At 40.6% G+C, this 23,655-nt stretch overlaps 1 protein-coding gene across 16 annotated transcripts in view; it reads left to right on the forward strand.

The window, feature by feature from the left end:
* LOC138921502 (ATP-binding cassette sub-family D member 2-like) overlaps positions 1-23,655 on the forward strand; it is a 51,717-nt gene that overhangs the window by 6,724 nt on the left and 21,338 nt on the right. For 9 of the 16 annotated variants that reach the window (XM_070255664.1, XM_070255668.1, XM_070255672.1 and 6 more), the window contains exons 4-8: positions 844-1,024; positions 9,471-9,592; positions 12,943-13,111; positions 13,849-13,943; positions 14,776-14,811. In XM_070255664.1, coding sequence (XP_070111765.1) covers positions 844-1,024; positions 9,471-9,592; positions 12,943-13,111; positions 13,849-13,943; positions 14,776-14,778 — 570 coding nt within the window. In that variant the 3' untranslated portion in view covers positions 14,779-14,811. The remainder of the gene's footprint in view (positions 1-843; positions 1,025-9,470; positions 9,593-12,942; positions 13,112-13,848; positions 13,944-14,775; positions 14,812-23,655) is intronic. The other 7 variants (XM_070255657.1, XM_070255659.1, XM_070255661.1 and 4 more) reach the window with 1 other exon arrangement.

Genomic DNA, 23,655 nt, shown 5'->3' on the forward strand with positions numbered 1-23,655 from the left:
AAGATTTTCGACATTAAGCAGATCCCTAAAATAGTTAGCCTAATTACATAAACTTCCAGAGCATTGAAGTAACCTCAGAATATTAAATACGACCAAATTTTTTAAGGTGATGCATCTGAAATCTTAATACAAATGACTTAGTACAAATGAAATATTCAGGTATTCTTAAGTTGAAATGGTATTTTAATTCCCAAGCAGAATTATTTACTTTTTGAAGCATCATTAGTTATCAGGACAAACGTTTACAGTAGTAGGAATCTGAAGAAGAAAATTTAAAGCAAATTTAGGACTTCTACTCCCCCTTGAAAATTGTCCTTATATGTTGTATTAGTCATATTGACTTGTGATTCTTCTTGAATCATTGAACTCAGTGATTTAAATTATACCATGCTGTAGGCTTCCGGCATTTAAGACAAAATCCAGCAAATTGAGTTAGTTCGAAAATGGAATCTAATTACACATATGTGTGTCATGTGTTTATTTTCAAATATTTTTGGTGTGATCAAGAAGGATAAAGTTCTAACATTGTTTACTCATGTCTTATAGAATATCGTTTAATTTTAACCTCATGCATGTAATTTTGAAATAAAAATTATAAATCACTGACATGTACTTTATATTTACTAAGTATCATGGGTTTTTTTCAATAATATAGGTGTGACCAAATTAAATAATAATGACTCATTCTTATATTAATCTGTATTTTTTAGTTGTTAGAATCATAGATCATACTATACTAAGTAAAACAAAATAATGTGTACCTATCTTTAAAGAAAGCCTTCAGACATACAATATTTACTTTTATAACTCATGCTGGGTTCTTGCCTCTTTTTCCCTCTATAGGTGGAAATGAAGCAACTCCAGAAAAGTTACAAAGCTTTAGCCGATCAGATGAACCTCATTTTATCCAAACGTTTGTGGTACATCATGATAGAGCAGTTCTTGATGAAGTATGTTTGGAGCAGCAGTGGACTGATTATGGTGGCTGTACCTATTATCACTGCAACTGGCTTTGCAGATGGTGGTAATGACATTTATGCTTAATCTTCAATATATGTTTAGGATTATTTCTCTTGAAGGTGTCACTGCTGGTTTTGTGTGAGTGAAACTGAATATGTAGCCATTTTTCTGTGGTCATTAATGGTCAGAAACAAAGGCAGACTTTGCAACATCCAATAATAATACCTGCAATGTGAAAGGAGATAAGTGGCTCAAAAGTCCTTTCCAGTTGTGAGATATTTCAAATTAACATCTTGAAAAGCAGTGTAAGTTCTCTCCATGTGTTTTAAACTTCAGTTCTGCACATCCCATGTATTTAGTCTATAAATATTCTATAACTGGATCTGTCCTGTTTTGTGATTTGAAGAGTTGGTTGACTACATTAGGCAACTAGGAATATTGTTTTAGGAAGTGCTTCACACCATGGAACAAGATCTCCTCTACTTGTAGGTAACATAGATAAACCTCCTATGTAGCATGATTTGGTGGCATTGTGGGGGTAGGGGTTGTCAAGCTGCCCCTGTCTAATTCTAGCTATCACCACCCCAGTGGTTTTTACCAACATTTTTCATCTTTGGGATAACTAAGAAAGATAAGGACAACAAGAACAATATTAAAACGTTCTGTAATACTTGAGATGGGAGTTTGGGTCTTAATGGGCAGAGACAAAGGGGAGTTAATTAAAGTAGCAGCATTTTCTGCTCTTCCTCCAAAATAAAACGTTCCCCCTTCTCTTTAAAAACCACTTGGTCAAAATTGGCCTTAGTGTTGAAGTAACTAAATAAAAGCATGGGCTTTGTAGTAAGACAGAGCTTAGCTCAACTCTTGGCTTTCCCTCTTCCTGCCTGTATCCTCTCAGTCATGTTAATTAAACTCTGACCCTCCATTTCCTCATCTGTAAAAGGAGAATTGGAAAGGCTACTTCAGAGGACTGTTGGGAGGATTTAACAGAATAATGTTTATAAAGTACAGAGCATGCTCTTGACGTTCTTGATATAGAGTGACAATTATTACCTAGGAAACAAAAGGCAACACTGAGAATAAGGTAACAGAATTCACACTATTTTACGGCTATTTTTGGTGTAGAATTAAGAATTAAGTTATTTGTTTGAAGTCATCTAATAAAAACAAGTAAAAGAATTACCCTATACTTTAATATTTTGAAACAGTGCTTCAATGCTTTAACCAATTATTACAAAAAAACTTGTCAAATTTGAGTGATTCTTAACCTAAAATTGTTCATTTTAGTAAATTGGAATTTGTCAATCCCATGTGATAAGACTGTAGATATACCAAATATACTCCACAACTCAACTGTCTAATGCTGTGTTTAGACCACTGGGAAACTGAATTTTATCTATTTTTATGTTTTCAAAGTTTTATTTTTCAAAAAATCATTTAAAAAGTTTATATTGAATAAGGTGTTGTTAGTAATAGTATTTTTAGACATAATCCTTTCATTATAAGATAAAATAAATTGCTTTTTCAAAAAAGTATTGGAGAAAAAAATGACACAAAAATTTATGGTCTTGAGATTAGTTTTAGTAAGATACAACAAAATTATCAGATATTCATAGTGGATCTAAGTATATGGATGTTTTAAAAGGTTCGTATATAACGTATAGAGACAACACCAATGACAAGATCATGGTGTAGTTCTCTTAGTGCTTGGAAGCACGGGTCTTATTACAAAACCCCAGAGTATTCAACATAGAGCAGAGAAAATGCAGCTATTAATGGTGACAAATTAACCCCACAGAGACCAGTAAGAAGTAAACAGTGTATGCAAAGAATCTAACAATCTTATTTCTATGGGTGATGTAATAAGATATTTAAAAATAAATCCTGAAAATATCATATTAAATTAAAGAAACAACATTAAAATTTCACATTGAAATTATGATAATCACAGTGATGCAAGTAAAATAAAGTAATTCTTAAAGCGTCTTTTCAAAAGAGGATTTTATACAAAGAGAAGCAGTATAAGAATGTCATAGAAGAAAAAAATAAATTCGTATGACAGCATTATTATGAGAAGGTGCTTCAATATCTTCTGTAATTTCTAATGTTACTATATATACGCTTATAATGTTTGTACGTATTTACTAAAGACATTTGACCTACAATGATTTAACACATGAAAATATTGTTAGCGTTTTACTCATACAAAATTATTTTTTCTAAATAATGATATATCTTTGAGGCTTTAGGTCTTGGAATTACATATCATATATTCTAATCTAATCTTCAGTCTTAATTTACACTTATGCCCTGAGTTGTCCCTTATGTTAGAGATGAATTAAATACATGATACTGTATATTTTAAAGCAAAAATAGGTGGAAAAAGTGGGTGAATGAGAGAAGAATGGCAAAGAGAAAAGGGAGAAAAAGTAGGATAGAGGAAAAAAAGACAATACAATAAAGAAGCAGGCCACTGTTCAGATCTTGACTCAGCTATTTAGTAGTTATCCATCCTTGAGAAATTTGCATAAACTTTATATGCCTCAGTTTTCCTCTCTTAACCATAGGTATAGTAATATATATCTTACAGAATTATGAAATTGTATATAATGTATTTAATGTGCTTTGAAACAGTTCTCAGCAAGTAGTAAGAATTTAGGTGGATCATTGTTAATATTTATTCTATTCTTACCATGTGGGCTCTGGCATCAGATTGCCTGGGTTCAAATGCTTACTCTTTTGCTTACTAGGCTATGACTATGGGCAAGTCATTTAACCTTCTTGTGCTTCAATTTCCTCATTTCTGAAATGGGAGAAATCATAGCAGGGTTGTTAGGAGGATTAAAGAAGAGTACATGTGTAAAACTTAGAACAATGCCTGCTTCATCGAAAATGCTCAATAGACATTTGCTGGCACGATTATTGTTGTTAAGAGAGCAAGACATTTAAAAGTGATTAGGAAGTCAGAGGTAAAAGTGCAGATAGGAGGAAGAGCCTGCATAGTTTTTTTGGAGGAGAAAAGAAAAATAGTTTTGTAGTAGATTTGTTATACCACCCACCTACAACTTCAAGTGAAATCTTATGGTTAGGACAGGATTATGTTTATATTCAAGTTCACATTACAAAATTGCATGTGGAATCATGCCATTTTCACTCATATGAGGAGCTTAGAGGTGATCTAGTCTGGAGTCCCAGCTTTGCCTCAGGGCACACAGATGGTTAGTGGAAGCACTAAGGATAGAAGACATTATGTGATTCCTAGTGTGTTACTTTTCTTACCTTCATCACGCTACCTCCATTTAGCTATATTGGAACTTAGTCTATAAGGGACTTAACTTAGTTTGAGACCAAGCAATCGTGGGAGCTAATGCTTGAAATAGAGGCATTGAAATAGTTAATTATATATAGTTTCTATTATATTTTCTTAGAGGACATTACCCCTTTCTTTGCTTTGTATTAAGAGAAAGACTGAAATTATGTCAAGAAAATAGTTACCTGGGAGCTGTATCTCAATTTTTTAATGTTATAGGCCACTTTTCTTCTCTTCATATCAAAAGCAGTTCTGGGCAAGGCCAGGGAAAGCTACTTATAGGTCCCTTCTGCCAGACCTTATCACAGACACCTGACAGGCAGTGAAGAGAGCACCTAAGCCACCAGCACTGCCAGTAGCGTCCACATGTTGGTGATCTGCTAACGTGAGGTGGCACATCAGAAGTAGCAACTGAAAGCACTCTTAGGAATGGAATTGAACTCTACCATAACCCTCATAACATGGGTGATAGTTTATTCCTAAAATGTACTTCCAACAAGATGATCTCCATAGCTCCTGCTGCAGGAGTATGTCTCATATTCAAATGCCAAATTGTTGAAATATAATTTTGTATTTGGGTCAGTTTACATATGACTACTCTCTTGTTGACCAATTATTGTCACAGTAATTATCAGTACATATCAAAGACATACTTTTTAGCTGTAATTAGCTATTCGTGTCAGGAGCTATAATTTTTAAAGTATAACATACATGCCCACAACGGCACAATCATTAGTGTACCACTCAGTGAACTGTCACAAAGTCAACCCATACACGTAAGCACCACTGAGAAGAAACAGAACCTTACCTTCATCCTAGAAGCTCCCATCCCAGAAACCCCTTCCCAGTCTTATCCTCATCTTCAGCCTCCTACCCCCATCCCCACTTCCTCCTGCCCCTGCCCCCATGCCACAGCAAAGGCAGGCATTTTACCGATCATTCATTAGTATTTGCTGGGTTTTGAGCCTTATATAAATAGTATCATGCAGTACGTATGAGAGTTTTAGTTGCTCCACATCTTTGTCAATGTTTGATGTGAGTCTTTTTCCTTTTAGGCATTCTTATGAGTGTATAAGCGTGCTTCATTGTAGTCTTAATTTGCATTTCTCTGATGACTGAGGAGGTTAAGCACTTTTCATTTGTTTATTGGCTACTTGGATAGCCTTTTTTATGAAGTACCGATAAGTTTTTTCTTCATTTTTAAACTGGCTTATCTGGTTTTTGCTTGTTCATTTGTAAAGCTCTTGTGTATTCTGTAATGAGTAGTTTGTCAGATACACACACACACACACACACACTCAAATCTCTTTTCCCACTCTATTCTTGCCTTTTCAGTCTCTTAAGTGTCTAAGAGAAGTTCATAATTTTAATATAGTTCAATTTATCAATCATTTTCTTTGTTGTTAGTGCTTTTTTTGTCCTGTTTAAGAAATATTTGTGTCACCCAAGGTCATAGAGTTATTCTCCTATTTTTTTTTTTTTTTTGAGGAAGATTAGCCCTGAGCTAACTACTGCCAATCCTCCTCTTTTTTTTTCTGAGGAAGACTAGCCCTGAGCTAACATCCATGCCCACCTTCCTCTACTTTATACATGGGACGCCTACCACAGCATGGCGTTTGCCATGCGGTGCCATGTCTGTACCCGGGATCTGAGCCAGCGAACCCCAGGCCATCGAGAAGCAGAACGTGCCAACTTAACCGCTGCACCACTGGGCCGGCCCTCTCCTATTTTATCTTCTAGAAATTTATTGGTTTTTCATTTCACATTAAGATCATCAGTTAGAATTGATGTTTATATATGGTATGAGGTAGGGTAAGATTGAGATTTGTCAAGGTGGCAAAGATAAAACATAAATGACAAGAAATAAACTCAGATTGTAAGTCCAAAGAAAAAAGTACAGAAGGGTAGCCTGCTTTTTTAATTTTTAAAAAATTAATAGACAATTTTCTTTAGAATAGTTTTAGGTTTACAGAAAAATTGAGCAGAAAGTGTTCAGTTCCCAAATTTCCCCTCCTCCCATAATTTCCCTTGTTATTTACATCTTGTATTAATGTGATACCTTTGTTATAACTGATGAACCAATATTTATACATTAGTAACTGAAGTCCATAGTTTACATTAGGATTCACTCTTTGTATTATACAGTTCTATGGGTTTTCACAAATGTATTACATAACCTTAGTTTTAAATCCTTTCTCACCTTTTCAGTGAAATAGCAACAGATGTGACCGTGTTTCAATATATCCTTTTATTAGCAGAGCTGAAAATAGCAGTAAAATGAGAAGATATAATGTTAAATATTAAATCCTTAAGTGAGGCACTTTTGACAACGTATTCAAAATATTTGGTGAGGAAGATAAAATGTGTTGATCTGGGATACAAAATAGGTGAGTGCTTTAGGTCATGAATTTATATCTCTGACACTGAGGAATGTACCCTTCTCACAGAGGCTATGCAGTTGGCTGTTGTGAGCATGGCAAAATACTACTGGCACTGCTCTCACAGTACTTTCCAAAGAACAATCCGTAGAATAAAAGTCAAATGAAATCTGTCCAGAGCTATTTGTAATTTTGTTGCTAAAAGCACGAAGAAAACCCAATAGGCATTAATCTGCTAAAGCGACATGGAAAGTACCATGCCATGTCAAACACCAGTTCATCTGTGCTAGTGTTTTTACTTCTTAACAGAGACTGTCAGTAAAAGCTACTATTTAAACCGCTTTTAACCCAAATTCATAAAATCCCATGATTATTTTAGATCACCAGCCAGATTCTCTATGAGCCAAAACTATTCTTAGTGCTTTAACTGATTCAGCAATTCACTATTTTGGTAGCTTGCTGAGAATCTTTCGGTAATTTTTTTGTGTCTATCTAAATTTTGTCACGCATTTAAATGTAAGAATATCTACATTCTGTTTCCAGTCTATTTATTCAATCACATTTTTCACTCCTCACTTATACCAGCACTCAAAGCCTTTCTTTTTTCATTCCTCAGGGAAACTCACTCACTTCAAGGGGGCTAACAGGAGTCCTCTAGAGCAGTGACAATAGTAGGGCTAGGAGGAACCACATTGGACTATTTGTCCTCTTTTTTTTTTTTAAAGATTGGCACCTGAGCTAACAACTGTTGCCGATCTTCTTTTTTTCCTTCTTCTTCTTCTCCTCCGCAAAACCCCCCAGTACATAGTTGTATATTCTAGTTGTGAGTGACTCTGGCTGTGCTATGTGGGACACCACCTCAGCGTGGCCTGCTGAGCGGTGCCGTGTCCGCGCCCAGGATCCCAACCAGCGAAACCCTGGGCTGCCAAAGTGGAGCTCAGGAACTTAACCACTCGGCCACCGGGTGGCCCCTAGACTATTGTAAAAGGGCCCCATGAACTCATGGTGATTCTCATACTCGGGTGAAATCAGTGCCTGACACCAACCCATGCTGTAACTTGATCAAGCTGTTTATCATTCAGTTGGCATTGCTTGAAGTTTCCCTTCTCTGTCCTGTTGCTTATACTATACTTATGATCTATTGAAATTATATGTGGTCTTCAAGGCCTCACTCACAGTCTACTCCTCCATGAAGCATTTCCTGTCTCTTGCAGCAAGAAATGATCTTTGCCTCCTCTAAACACCTCCCATTAACTCTCTTCATTGGCTGCCCTGCATAGTTATTTGGGAACTTATCTTCTCTCTCCTACCAAACTGTAGGCTCCCTAAGGAAAGAGTCTGAAAATCACATTTATCCTTGCATGTCCTATAGCACCTTGCCTAATTTCTTGCATATCTAGGTGTTCAGTAAATATCTGCTGAGTGCATTTTACCTTATATTATGCGTGGATCTCTTTCAAACCCTGCTGAGCTGTCTGTGAGCAAGTAAATATGAAATTATCTGGTAGTCATAATAGGGCATAAGTTAAATGTTTGCACTGATATGGAGAAAAAAAACCTTTGCACTGAGATAAGTCAGAGAACAATAAATATCAAAGTTAGACTATGACTATCTATATCACTCTAATTTCTTCATTAATTTTCAGCATTTAATTTAGAACTTTGGAAATAATCTATAGACGGGCCAGATAGAGACTCAAATTGTTGGAAAGATTAAAATAATGACTTGGAGAGAACAATTTTGAAGAATGAGACTAAATTAAATAGATATGCGATAATAACTAGAGAAAATAATAACAGCTAACATTTAGAGAACTTATTATAGGCCATAGATTAGACTAACACTTCATTTGTATTTCACCTTAAAACAACTCTTTGAGATAGAATTGTTTGAGATAGTATTATTGTCTCCCTCATTTACAAATGAGAAAATAGGCATGGAGAGGATAAGGGGCAAGTTCTACTTACCTTACTACCTGCCAATAAGTAGTAAAGCCTGGATTCAAACCTAGTCTGACTCCTCTTAACCGTAATTCTGCATTGACAGTAATTTAGGATGTTCATTCATCTATCCATCCCATCCATGCATCCATGCATCCATTCAATACACATTAAGGAGTACTATGTGCTGGAGACTCTGCTGAGTACTAGGAATAAAGAATAAAACACACATTCTTGACCCTTAAGAAACTTAAAGTCCATTGGAAAGGCCAGCAAAAGTTTCCAGGGAAACCTTTACTAAAGAGTTAACTCTTGAAGAAAGAGCTAGACAAAGAAGGAAGAGAAGTATATTGAAGTCAGAAGAAATCATGTATGCAAATAGCAGAGGATAAATAGAGTGTTGCATGTTTGGGCTGCCGCTAGACTGTAGAGTGAGGGTTGGTTGAAACAGGTAGACAGAGGCTGGATTATGAGGGTCAGCTAACTTGCATTTCTATTAAAGGAACTACACTAGAAATATTTGCTTGTATTCCTATTAGTAGTATTTTATTGACCAAATCCATAGTATTTGATTGCCTAGCTGTAATAAGGGCAGGGAGTTGAATTTGGAAAAAGTTAAAAGAATGCTAAGTGAAAATAGTCATAATTCCTATAGACTTACTTTTGTTCCAAGTCTCCTTCTAAAAAAATAATGAAACAAAAGAAAGCTTTAAATAAAATCTCGTACAAATATTGTATTTTCAATAACTCATTAAATTTCTAAGAAATTGCTGGTACTAATGAAAAATTTACATGTGGTTGTTTTGGCCATAATTTCATCTGTATAAAATAAAACATTTAGTTACTTGAAAAAACTCAATAGTTTTGTAATTTGCTTTTAGATCTAGAGGATGGCCCCAAACAAGCTATGGTTAGTGAACGGACAGAAGCCTTTACTACTGCTCGAACTTTATTGGCCTCTGGAGCTGATGCTATTGAAAGGATTATGTCTTCATACAAAGAGGTACTTGCATTTCTCATCATCAGTTTGATTAAAATAAGATATATGAAAATCAAGCAAAATGTAAATTACAAGATATACTTAGTATTTTGGAAACATTTTTCTCTACCAAACATTGCTAAGAGTAAGGCAGCCCTCCCAAGTATATTGCTGCTAATACCCTTTAATTTTTACACTTTCAATTATAACTCCTCTTTTTCTGTCTATAGTATGATGTATTTGTTTTTAATTAAAAAAAAAAACCACACCCCGAGGTGTGGATTCTGGAGCCAGAGTGCCTAAATTTAAATTCTTGCTCCAGTATTTACAAATTATATGAACTTACTCAAATTCCTTAACCTGTCTGTGTCTGTTTCATCATCTGTGAAATAAGGATAATGATAGCATTGACTTTGTAGGGTTGTTGTGAGTTAATACATGTAGAATGTTTAAAACAATACATATTAAGCAGTCACTAAATGTTAGCCAATAATATTACTTATATACCTTGCAAACTTTTACTCATCCTTCATGACAAGTCAAGCCTCACCAACCACCTCTAAAACCCTCTTGTGATTCCACCTTCTTTCCGCCTTCGTTGCAGAGTCTGGCTCTACCTTCTCTGTGTTCACAGTACACCTGGTGCTTTACCACATTGTAATTGACTATCCCCTGCACCAGGCCCTGAGTGGAAAGCAGGAACTGTCTTACTCAGCTTTACATTCTTAATATCCATTTTAATGCTTGGAATGTTGTACGTGGTCAATAAATACTTGCTGAAAGAATGGTAATGACCTGCAAATATCACAGTGTTAAGACTGGAAATCATTTTATTCAGTTCAGATGTTACATAATATTCCCATGGACAGACATTCTCACTATTAATTACTCTTGTGGCTTTTGTATCAATATAAATTGCCAGAGCATCTTTATAAATTTAGCTGCCTATTAAATAAGCCTCGAATAAGCCATATAAAAGAGTTACAAAGTTTGTGATTTACCCACAAAACTTTTCAGTCTCATTCAACAACTGATTTCTTGAATTGGGTTAAAAAAATAAAAGTAAAACCAGTTGTTTAGGGCCACGTACCAAACCAACTCAATTTAAAAAAATTTTTCAAATAGTAATTTTGATAATCTGAAGACACAGTTTTGAGGATAGGTTTTTTGATTAATAAATTACTTATTAAAATTAAATGACAAATCAAAATTTTGGCCGTCTCACATTAAAATACTTTGGTATCTAAGTCACAGAAAGAATATCAATTAGTTTTTCTACATTGTCTCCGACACAAAAACTGATTGCATTTTGCTTTATTTTGGCTGACTGTGCTTTGAATCACAGAATGTTCACTTCTAAAGAATCTTATTGCTGCTATGACAGCACATGAAAGCATCATGCATTCTCTGCTAGCTCCAGAGGGAGCAAGGGTCCTTTTTAAAGTTAGAGTTCAAGGGCAAACCCCCTGTCTTATATCCCAAAGTAATTTGTCCACAGTCACATTCTCAGGTTTTTTCAGACACTCTTGGCCCACTCCACCCTGCATCCTGGTCTACTAACTCCTTGCCTCCTGCTTTTCTTTAATTGACCTCTACATTTGGTTTTGGACTTTTTATTTTTTTATGCAAATGTATTTAGCCAGGTTTCTTTTGAATCCATATTTTGTTAATCCTTAGCTCTGTTTTCCTCTGCTTGAGAACTCAGGAGATTTTTGTGGATAACATTTGAGAAATTACCCTTTAAATAGATATAACATTAACATATAGAAATGCGATACTAATCCAGCTACAGACCTCTCACACAGTCGAAACACGGTAGAAAGCTTTTGACAGTAATATGCACTCTTTTACTGCTTGTTTTGCACACACAAAAATCTTACACAAATGTCAGCATTGTTGTATTATTCCACAATTTATTGTTTAAGAGACATTTACTAGTGACCTGCCTCGCTTACTGGTTCCAGTTTCCTAGTAAACATTTCTGTAAGGGAATGGTTTTTGTGCTTTCCTTTTCACTGAGAAAGATGGTCTTGACAGGAGATGAGTCACCTTTCACAGTACCCTGACAACAAGGTGTTCTTTTAATAGAAAAACAGCAGGAGATTCAGCCTAAATTGGATCACTGGCAGGATAGGAGCAAGGTACCACTCTATTGAGCCTTATGGACTAAAGCAGAGATTTATCTCATCTTATCTTTAATCTCACCTAGAAAACAGTCATATTTAATGTTTTTCTTTGGGCATATAAATCATGTTTGGCTTGAAAAGAAGCTGAATTGTGGAATTTGGACTGAAAAGGAGTTGAAGATTTACATTGAGCTCACTCCCAATTTTGGTATCCTCTAGCAGGGATATTTTCTCTGCCAAGCTTAGGAATTTTGACAATCAATTTGACTCAGAAACATTCATTTCTAATAAGAAAAATATGTATTTTTCTTCTATTTAAAACCTATTTTAAATTGAAAAAAGATATCAAAATAAAGGATCATAATTTCATTGAATGAACTTAAGCTTTTCACAAAATTTCTAATTTTCTGGAAATGAAATCTGTCATTTGAACGAGTCAAATCAGAAATTTGACTAAAGATTTATTTATTTATGAAGATTTTATTTTTTCCTTTTTCTGCCCAAAACCCCCCGTACATAGTTGTGTATTTTCAGTTGTGGGTCCTTCTAGTTGTGCTATGCGGAACGCTGCCTCAGCATGGCTTCATGAGCAGTGCCGTGTCTGTGCCCAGGATTCCAACTGGTGAACCCTAGGCCGCTGAAGCAGAGCGTACAAACTTAACCACTCGGCCCCGGGGCTGGCCCCAAAAGATTTGTTTTTTTTAAGATCGGTACCTGAGCCAACATCTGCTGCCAATCTTTTTTTTCCCTTCTCTCCAAAGCCCCCCAGTACACAGTGTATATTCTAGTTGTAGGTCCTTCTGGTTCTGCTATGTGCGATGCTACCTCAGCACGACTTGATGAGCGGTGCTAGGTCTGCACCCAGGATCCAAACCGGCAAAGCCCTGGGCCGCTGAAGTGGAGCGTGAAAACTTAACCACTTGGCCGTGGGGCCAGCCCCTTGACCAAAGATTTTTAAGTCTCACTAATATTCTGAAATCTTTACATTTCGTTTTTAACCGTGACTTGAATGAATAATTTTTTATGTGTTTTATAATCCCAATCAAACTTACATTGACACGTTGCTATGTTGCTCTCTTGATAAACTTTTTACGGTTACTTGTTTTAGTTATCAGATATGTTATTTATTTTTCATGTATAATAAAATAGGATCTTTAATATTAAATCAAAAAGCTTATATGATTGCATATTTTTTTAAGTCTGTCTTGAGTATATTAACTCTATTTTATTTCTCTGTGTTGGTTTTAGATCACTGAATTAGCAGGCTATACTGCTCGAGTGTACAATATGTTTTGGGTCTTTGATGAAGTGAAAAGAGGCATTTATAAGAGAACTGCTGGCATGCAAGAGTCTGCAAACCATAGCAAGAATGGAGCTAACATAGAATTATCCCTCAGTGATACGTTGGAAATCAAAGGTATTAGACTCAAATGTTTTTGTATTTTTCCTGTATTTAAGTGTTTATCAACAGAACTAAAGTTTTTTAGAAGCTAGTCTTTAACAGATAAAAGAAACCAACATTTATTTATTTAAATAGTTATTCCTAAACTTAGTATTGCAGTGTGAGGAGTGGTGACTAACATTACCATTAAAAAAAAATTGTTACCTTTATTTAGAACAAAATTTCTAGAATTATTTTTGGAAACTGCACATATGGCAGAATGAATTGTTTGCTTTTAAAAATCAAATAACAGAATTAGAACTAATGTCATATTGTTCTTCATCATCCTATGTTTTTAAACTTATTTGGTTATCATATTTTTAAAAATTATATATAAATGTCTTAATTCCCTTTCTGGGGCACCGTGTTTTTTCTGTAAGAAAGGTTAATTTAGAGAAACAAGTAGTTGTAAAGAGTATGGCTGGGTTATATCAGATAGAGTTTAGCTTTGCTCTCATTATGATGTTGACATTAGGTTATTGGTAAGTAATGTTTCTGAGAAAGATTTTCCAAGTAGATGTGTCAAAATGTCCAAATTTACGTTAAACTTTTCTTTAGATATAGATATCTATATTTCACTTGGTTTTCTGATTTGTTACTGTGAATTATCTTTATAACGAATTTATCTATGTTGCATTATACTTTAAGTTATTTACGTAGTTAAGAATAACGTGTGATAGCTTTTGTAACTTAAGTCGTTCCTTAACTTATAGGAGAAGTTATTGATGTGGATCATGGAATTATTTGCGAAAATGTTCCCATACTTACACCAACGGGAGAAGTGGTGGCTTCCAGGCTAAACTTCAAAGTAAGATGATATTCAAAAATCTTCTGATTGTTGCCAGCACACTAATAAAAAACAACACAGAATTCATGTACATTTGTTAAATACATGGAGGAGCATATGGAAAGGAGGGGAAATCAAGGAAGGTATGCACAGTGGCTGAATTACAAAAGCAGTTAATTCCTCAGAAAGCAGAAAGAAAGAGAAATTTGATGTCTACTGCTTTATTGCCAGGTTGAAAATTAAAATTACAGTTCACTGAGAGCCTATACAAGGTTCCCAAACGGTTTTTCACACTGGGTTTTCCCTCACCTGAAAAAACAGGCCAAGAGATTGTGAGGATCCATAATTAGTGTTTTAATCCATTTGGCAGGACTCAGTGTTTTTCACGTTCTGTGATACTGGGATCTGCGTCTGCACTGTAATGTGTTAAAACTTTAAGTCTTGTCCAAAAGTCATGTCATTACCTAGAGAATCCTTCTGTGAATTCCAGGCAGGTTGCCATCTTTCTGCTTCCGCCTCCTCACCTTTACAATGGGGAGACTAACGTTAACCTGCCTTTTGGATGTGAGGATCAAATGAGACAGTTGGTGCAAAGCAGTCGGCGCAGGATCTGGCACAAAGCGAAGCCTTCAATAAATTATGATTACAGTAGTTTTGACTTCCCTCCAGTCGGAATATCGTTGAGTTGAAGTTCGTGGCTATGTCACAGCTGTGTCTCAGGCTGGTGTCTGCCGCCCTGAGCCAAGCCGTAAAAATCCCTAGAATAACTTTGCAAAAGCCTGTTAGCCTCTTGAGGCTCCTACACTTCTTTATTTTATTTTGTTTTATTTTATTTTATTTTACTTTATTGCAGTGACAGTGGATTCTAACATCACGTAGCTTTCCAGAGGTACGTTGTAATACATTTCGAATTCTGTGTAGATTACGTCGTGTTCACCGCCCAAAAACTAATTATAGTCCGTCACCTCACATGTGAGCCTCATCGCCCCTTTGGCTCTCTCCCCTCCCCCCCTCCCCCTACTGTAACCACCAATCCAATCTCCGTTGCTCTGTGCGTGTTCGTCATTGTTTTTATCATGTACTCATGAGTGAGATCACACGGTGTTTGACTTTCTCCCTCTGATTTATTTCACTTCACATAATACCCTCAAGGTCCATCCACGTTGTCACAAATGGCCGGATCTCATCGTTTCTTAGGGCCGAGTGGCATTCCATTGTGTATACACACCACATCTTCTCTGTCCATACTTCCCTTGATGGGCACCTAGGTTGCTTCCAAGTTTTGGCTGTTGTGAATAATGCTGCAGTGAACCTAGGGGTGCATGTGTCTTTCTGCATTGGTGTTTTCCAGTTCTTTGGATAAATACCCAGCAGTGGGCTAGCTGGATCATACATATGGTAGATGTATTCTTAGTTTTCTGAGGATACTCCATACGGCTTTCCATAGTGGCTGCACCAGTCTGCACTCCCACCAGCAGTGTTGGAGAGTTCCCTGCTCTCCACATCCTCTCTGACACTTGTCTCCTGTCTTGTTAATTAGAGCCATTCTGACCAGAGGAAGGTGACCTCTCCTTGTAGTTGTGATTTGCCTTCCTCTGATCGCTAATGATGTTGAGCCCCTTTCCATATGCCTGTTGGCCACCCGTATACCTTCTTTGGAGAAGTCACTGCTCAGATCTTTTGCCCGTCTTTTTAATCGGGTTGTTGATTTTTTGTTGTTGTTGAGCTGTCGGAGTTCTTTCTGTGTTTTGGATATAAACCCCTTATCCGATATATGGTTTGCAAGTATCTTCTCCCAGTTGTTAGGTTGTGTTTTGGTTTTGTGGATGGTTTCCTTTGCCGTGCAGAAGATTTTTTTTCACTTTGATGTAGTCCCGTTTGTTCATTTTGTACTTTGTTTCCATTGCCCAGTCAGACATGGTACTTGAAAGTAGGCTGCTAAGACTGCTGTCAAAGGGCATACTGCCTATGTTTTCTTCTAGACGTTGCATGGTTTCCGGTGTGGCATTGCAGTCAGACCCTAGGAGGCTGCAGTTCCCCGAGAGCGAGCGTGTGGGCGGGGCCCCAGGAGTTCTCCCAGGAGGGTGTCCCTGTCCCTGTCCACAGTCCACCGCCTGAGGGGGGGGGCGGGGCAGCGGCCAGGGAGCCTCTGGGCGGCGGCGGCGCGCGCGCGGGGAGCGCGCACGGCTGCTGGGCAGCCCTCCGGGGAGGCGTGGGCCAGCCGCGCCTGCCTGCCCATAGCCCAGCCCGGCGGAGTCCGGCCGCGCTCTGCTGCTCTCTCTTGGGCCGGGCTCGCCCGTTCCCCCGGCGTCCCTGGACGCCGCTCCGTGTCCCCGCTGGGCACAGCAGCCCGGGCCCTCCACAGCCACGGCCGCTAGCCTGAGGAGGCCCTCCTTCAGCTCCCGCTCTTCCTGCTTGCCGGACACGGACGACCAGGGCGCCTGCGAAGAGGATTCCGTCTGGGAGAGGTACCTGGGGGCGTGGGCCTGGGGGCTGGTGGGAGGCGAGCGTGTCCCTGAGGAATAGGCTTGTGCGCCAAGAGGTGCCCGTCAGGCCGCGGGACAGCTGCGCGGCGCGGGCAGCGAGGGGGTCTCTTCGTGCGCTTCACGCGTTCGTGGAACGGGCGGTGTGTGCCGGGCACCTGCCCAGGGGCCAGCCTGGGGATGCGGTGCCCGGGAGTCGGGCGCTGAAGCGGCGCCCGTGGTCTTGGCTTCTTGGAAGGCCAGACGCGACAACGGTAACGACACTGGTCTCGATGCGTTCTGAGGGGTGCAGGTCTCCCTCTTTTCGAGGCTACGTTCCGTTGGGGTTTTCACGAAGCCTGTCGTGGCCCTGAAGCTCAGGCCGGTTCAGGGGAAGTGGCCTGTCGAGGGCCGCATAATATTCGTGTGCAGAGCCAGTGCTTTCCAAAGGCCTTGACTGGGCAGAAGTCTACCTGTTAGGGGTGCAGTGGGGGCTGTCCGGGGAGCATTGTGAGCACAGGTGTGTGTCCCACACTTGAAAGTCTGGCAAAGAAAGCGTGAGGCTGGAGGGTGCTCCGTTCGTTCCCTCCTTCCACAGAAAGTCTGGAGAGTTGACTTTGGGACTTCCTTTCCTCGGGTCGGTGCGTGTTCAGTGGTCTGGACACTTGGTGGGCAAGACTGACAGGGTGTTTGACGTACTGGACCTCGCAGCCTAGTTGGAAAGGACAGATAGGCAGCAACTAATTACCTAGGAGATACGTAAAAGCAATTCTGTGTTGAGTGCTGAGAAATACGGCATTTACTGTTAGACTTTGTGACTTAGGCAGTGATGTTTAAGCTGAGAGCAGATGCCTAAAAGCAAAGGAGGACTTGTGCGGGAGAGTGTTGGGACAGGGCAAGGGAGGAGCATGGCCTGTCAGAGGAGCTGAAAGCATGCCCTGGAGACTGGGGCCGCGTAGGGACTGTAGGGTGGGGAAAACCAAACTTTTCAATTAAGGCTGGCGCTTTCTATAGGTTTTCGGAGACTAAGCGTGGTGATTCAGCACGTGGACTCTGGAGCCAGACTCTGTCACATGGGTCCTAGCTCTTCCACCTACGGGCTGTGTGAACTTGGGCAAGTTACTGTACCATTCTGTGTGTCAGTTTCCTGATCTGTAAAACGGGGATGATTATAACACACACTCCATAGGTGAGTGTAAAGGTTAGAGGCTATTTCATGTCCGTAAAGTACTTAGAGCAGTGTCTGGCCTTCAGTAGGCGTTAGTAGTGGTTGATTAAATAAATGGATAAATGCATACATAAGTATTCAAGGCTTGGAGGCTGTCCCTCGTGCAACGTGTGAACTGGAATGGATTACACCCGGCTTTGTTTCCTTTCCAGCTTGCAGTTGCTACTGACCGCATCTGTGGCACTGTGGAATTAGAAATAATCTCCCTCGACTTGGCTGCTCTTGGTAACAGAATCAAATGCTGTCCAGATTATCCCAGGGAAATAAAAGCCTTGTCAGTAGCCTAGTAGGGTCAGGCTTATTTAATAGGTATCGCTTATATTGGTTTGGCTGGTATTTGTTGGTAACGTTTTCTTGGCAAAGCTGCTCGGTTAAAAAAAGTAGATTAGCTGTAAAATAGTTCAGACCCAGAGAAAAGTAGAGAGTCGTGTAAGCAGAGCACGCCTTTCCTTGACTCTCTGTCGAGAGCTTTTGTGACTCCAGCCGCTCTCTGCCTCAGACGCGGTGCCCTCTGCGTGTGCAGTCATCTAAACCGTGCAGGGTCCGGAACCGTGGAGAATCTAAGGCAGTGCAGTCATGCTTTGCTTAACAGTGGGGCTAGGTTCTGAGGAGTGCGTCACGGTCAGGCAATCTCGTGAGCGTGCAAGCACCACGGAGTTCATAAACCTAGATGGCAGAGCCTCCTACACACCTTGGCTCTATGGGACTAATCTTTTGGGACCCCCGTTGTTGACTGAAACGTCCTGATGTAGCGCCTGACGGTACTTCCCAACTCCAAGGGCACGGGAGTGTAGCCTGTGGGGCTCTGTCAAAGAACGGAGACGCTCGAGGCCTACTCTGGACCCACTGACTCAGAATCTACTGGGATAGTTCCCGGCTTTAAAGACCAGCCATAGTCCTCATCTGCAGACATCTCCTCAACGGTTTTCCACACCGGGTTTTCCCTCACCTGAGAAAACAGGCCAAGAGATTGTGAGGATCCATAGTTAGTGTTTTAATCCATTTGGCAGGACTCAGTGTTTTTCACGTTCTGTGATACTGGGATCTGCGTCTTCACTGTCATGTGTTAAACCTTTAAGTCTTGTCCAAAAGTCATGTCATTACCTAGAGAATCCTTCTGTGAATTCCAGGCAGGTTGCCATCTTTCTGCTTCCGCCTCCTCTCCTCACCTTTACAATGGGGAGAATAACGGTAACCTACCTTTTGGATGTGAGGATTAAACAAGACAGTTGGTGCAAAGCAGTCGGCGCAGGATCTGGCACAAAGCGAAGCCTTCAATAAATTATGATTACAGTAGTTTTGACTTCCCTCCAGTCGGAATATAGTCGAGTTGAAATTCGTGGCTATGTCACAGCTGTGTCTCAGGCTGGTGTCTGCCGCCCTGAGCCAAGCCGTAAAAATCCCTAGAATAACTTTGCAAAAGCCTGTTAGCCTCTTGAGGCTCCTACACTTCTTTATTTTATTTTGTTTTATTTTATTTTATTTTACTTTATTGCAGTGACAGTGGATTCTAACATCACATAGCTTTCCAGAGGTACGTTGTAATACATTTCGAATTCTGTGTAGATTACGTCGTGTTCACCGCCCAAAAACTAATTATAGTTCGTCACCTCACATGTGAGCCTCATCGCCCCTTTGGCTCTCTCCCCTCCCCCCTCCCCCTACGGTAACCACCAATCCAATCTCCGTTGCTCTGTGCGTGTTCGTCATTGTTTTTATCATGTACTCATGAGTGAGATCACACGGTGTTTGACTTTCTCCCTCTGATTTATTTCACTTCGCATAATACCCTCAAGGTCCATCCACGTTGTCACAAATGGCCGGATCTCATCGTTTCTTAGGGCCGAGTAGCATTCCATTGTGTATACACACCACATCTTCTCTGTCCATACTTCCCTTGATGGGCACCTAGGTTGCTTCCAAGTTTTGGCTGTTGTGAATAATGCTGCAGTGAACCTAGGGGTGCATGTGTCTTTCTGCATTGGTGTTTTCCAGTTCTTTGGATAAATACCCAGCAGTGGGCTAGCTGGATCATACATATGGTAGATGTATTCTTAGTTTTCTGAGGATACTCCATACGGCTTTCCATAGTGGCTGCACCAGTCTGCACTCCCACCAGCAGTGTAGGAGAGTTCCCTTCTCTCCACATCCTCTCTGACACTTGTCTCCTGTCTTGTTAATTAGAGCCATTCTGACCAGAGGAAGGTGACCTCTCCTTGTAGTTTTGATTTGCCTTCCTCTGATCGCTAATGATGTTGAGCCCCTTTCCATATGCCTGTTGGCCACCCGTATACCTTCTTTGGAGAAGTCACTGCTCAGATCTTTTGCCCGTCTTTTTAATCGGGTTGTTGATTTTTTGTTGTTGTTGAGCTGTCGGAGTTCTTTCTGTGTTTTGGATATAAACCCCTTATCCGATATATGGTTTGCAAGTATCTTCTCCCAGTTGTTAGGTTGTGTTTTGGTTTTGTGGATGGTTTCCTTTGCCGTGCAGAAGATTTTTTTTCACTTTGATGTAGTCCCGTTTGTTCATTTTGTACTTTGTTTCCATTGCCCAGTCAGACATGGTACTTGAAAATAGGCTGCTAAGACTGCTGTCAAAGGGCATACTGCCTATGTTTTCTTCTAGACGTTGCATGGTTTCCGGTGTGGCATTCAAGTCAGACCCGAGGAGGCTGCAGTTCCCCGAGAGCGAGTGTGTGGGCGGGGCCCCAGGAGTTCTCCCAGGAGGGTGTCCCTGTCCCTGTCCGCAGTCCACTGCCTGAGGGGGGGGGCGGGGCAGCGGCCAGGGAGCCTCTGGGCGGCGGCACGCACGGCTGCTGGGCCGCCGTCCGGGGAGGCGTCGGCGAGCCGCGCCTGCCTGCCCAGACCCGAGCCCGGCGGAGTCCGGCCGCGCTCTGCTGCTCTCTCCCGGGCCGGGCTCGTCCGTTCCCCCGGCGTCCGTGGACGCTGCTCCGTGTCCCCGCTGGGCGCAGCAGCCCGGGCCCTCCACAGCCACGGCCGCTAGCCTGAGGAGGCCCTCCTTCAGCTCCGGGTCTTCCTCCTCACCAGACACGGACGATCAGGGCGCCTGCGAAGAGGATTCCATCTGGGAGAGGTACCTGGGGGCGTGGGGCGTGGGCCTGGGGGCTGGTGGGAGGTGAGGCGAGCCCAGCCTGTATCTGAGGAATAGGCTTGTGCGCCAAGAGGTGCCCGTCAGGTCGCGCGACAGCTGTGCGGCGCGCGGACCGAGGGGTCTCTTCGTGCGCTCACGTTCATCGAACGTGCGGTGTGTGCCTGGCACGGGCCCAGCCCGGGGATGCGGTGCCCGGGAGTCGGGCGCTGAAGCGGCACCCGTGGTCTTGGCTCCTTGGAACCAAGTCTTGCTGGAAGGACAGACGTGAAGAAGATAGTGTCGTTGGTCTCGATGGGTTCTGAGGAGTGCAGCTCTCCCTCTTGTACGGGACTGTTAAGGCACCTTCTAGTTTTAGTTTATTTGTTGTTGTCTTTTAAAAGAAATTGATCGGATCTCACGGTATTTCTGTGCTGTGTCCGTTTCTGCCTTAATATGTGGCTTTCTAATTCTAGATGTTTGTTTTTCTCTTTTTAACATATTCCAATGCGTGTTTGAAATAATTAAATGTGGAGTGTTGTGCTGTATTTTTTCTCCTTCATGTTTTTGGAGGAGCAGAGGAGAAATTTTGAACGACTGAAATGTTATGATTCAGTTTGTTTTCTTCTTACAGTAACTTTGTATGGAATTTTTTTTTTCCTGTTCCTGGATGTTGTATGGACAGGGTTCCTAGTGTGAGAGAGCCCACTTCTGTCAGGATGGTGAAGCGCAGTTTCTTTAAACATACCGCAATCGGGAATTAAGGGGTATATTTTGTTTCTCTTTCCTTTGTGCAAAATCCTTCCTATTCCTTTTTTCTTTCCTTCCATCTTCTTTCCTTATGGCCCCGTCTGGGAGGAGCACTGCCTCTTTTGCCAATTTCTGGTTCTCCCTTGGAAGCAGTGCTTCTCCAAGGCTGACACCTCCAGAGCCTTTCCCCTTGCAGCAGCGTGCTCGTGGCCAGTGCCCAGGACTACCGAGTCCTTCGCCTGTGTTGCCTATTTCAGCAGGTAGTGTTGGACTTCCTCTTTTGAGGGTGGTTTGATGTGTTTTATCTGATTCCTCCATGGAGTCTTAAACCGTGTAATCCTCCACTCTGCCAAAGGCTTTCAGTCGTGGTCGGAGCTGGGCTGGAAGTTGGCATTTCTTTCTGAACTTGCAGGTCATTTGAAGGTTATGGTCGTCTTGGTCATCTTGTGACACTACAGGCTTGCTTCTATGTGGCTTCGTTGGTTCTCCTTGTTGACTGTATGATTTGGAGGAGGTCGATTGTATGACTGTGGAGAGTTTTGGATTCGGGGAGCTGTCTTGATCTTCCAGACCCTGAAGGCTCTCCCAGAGTTCTTCCCGGTATTGATTTTCACAGGCCTTTCCCACACGTGATGTTCTTCCTGTTGTTTTCTTGATCCGATGGTATTTCGATACCAGTTTCATTTTTAATTGATGGATTGTGTCCTTGCTGCCTATTGGTCATCTGTATTTCTTTCTCAGTCAATTATTTATTCCTACCCCTTAGCAATTTCTTAGTTGGGTTTTGGGAGCTCCTTCTTCAGTGTGGATATTAACCATTTGTCTATTTTACGTGTTGCTCATATTTTTTCTGAGTCTGACTCATCTTTTAACTGTGTTTCTAGTATTGTTGCTAGATGGAATAGTGTATCTTGGGAGTCTTTGCACATTAGTGTAAATCTTTTTGTTTTTGTCTTCGCTCGTGGGTGAGAAATTGGGTATCAAATGCTTATCTCACACAGTTTTGTCCCTTGTCTCTGTCCACACACATTGCTCCATGTATCCTAGAATTGCAGATGAGCAGTCTAATTCCAATGTGACCTTTTTTTCTCTTTCTTCCTAAATCCCTAGAGAATTTTATTTATTCTTGAAGTTCCAAAACTTTCTCAATATGTGTTATGGTCATATTTTTTTCTCATCAATTTGGCCTCATATCTGATGTGTTCCTTTTGATGATCGGGGCCCTCCTTGAGTTGAAGAAAGTTTCCTCTGAGATGTGTTTAAAGATTATTTTTCTCATCTGCTCTGCTCTCTCCCTCAGACATGCCAATCATTCTTCTGTTGAAAATCTTTTTCCATCTCTGGAATCTTCTTCTTATTTTCTGTCTTTTCCTTTATCTCCTTCTTTCTGAAATGGTTTCAACATCATTGATTCAATTCCCAGTGATGTAAAAACTGATCTTCATTGTTTCTAAGCTGCATGTAATCTTAAGGGAAATTTTATTCTTTCCCAAATACTTTATCTTTTTGTCTATTTCTCCCTTGCCATCCTGTCCCTTTACATCTCAGTCCCTCAACTTATACAAGTTTTCATTTCTTGCTTCATAGAGCAAACAGTTTCCTGAATTTTCCTGAGAACGCAAACACAGCAGAAGCTTCTAAAATATAGTTCTGTTTCCTCAAATAGAAGTCTTTCAAAGACTCTTCAGCTGAGCATTTCTGTGTTCATGCTGTACAGTCTTGAAGAAAAATAAGACAAAGACATATGGCTGAGATATATGTTCTGATTTCCACGTCGGCGTATTCATGAAGGAGTGAGAAATGGACAGCCTTTTCCTTTTAGTTAGACGTAATTTCTACTTAGTTCCTATCAGCTTGCTATGTGATCTTTTCCTTGTTCCTACTCTGAAGTTGGAGAACTCGGTGATGTGCACAGCCTTGAGCCACATTTCTAGTTTATGTTTTTTTATTTTTATTTCTTTCTGCTGATGAAGATTCGTCCAGAGCTAACATCCGCCGCCAATCTTCCTCTTTTTTTCTAATTGAGGTCAAAAGAGTTTATAACATTGTGAAATGTCAGTGGTCCGTTATAATTTGTTCGTCACCATATCAATGTGCCCCTTTACCCCTATGCCCAGCTCCCTCCCCTCTTCCCCTCTGGTAACCAGTAAACTGTTCTCTTTGTTCGTGTGTTTACCTTCCATGTATGAGTGAAATCACATGGTG

Source organism: Equus caballus, chromosome 30, assembly GCF_041296265.1.
Source record: "Equus caballus isolate H_3958 breed thoroughbred chromosome 30, TB-T2T, whole genome shotgun sequence".
NCBI lineage: Eukaryota > Metazoa > Chordata > Mammalia > Perissodactyla > Equidae > Equus > Equus caballus.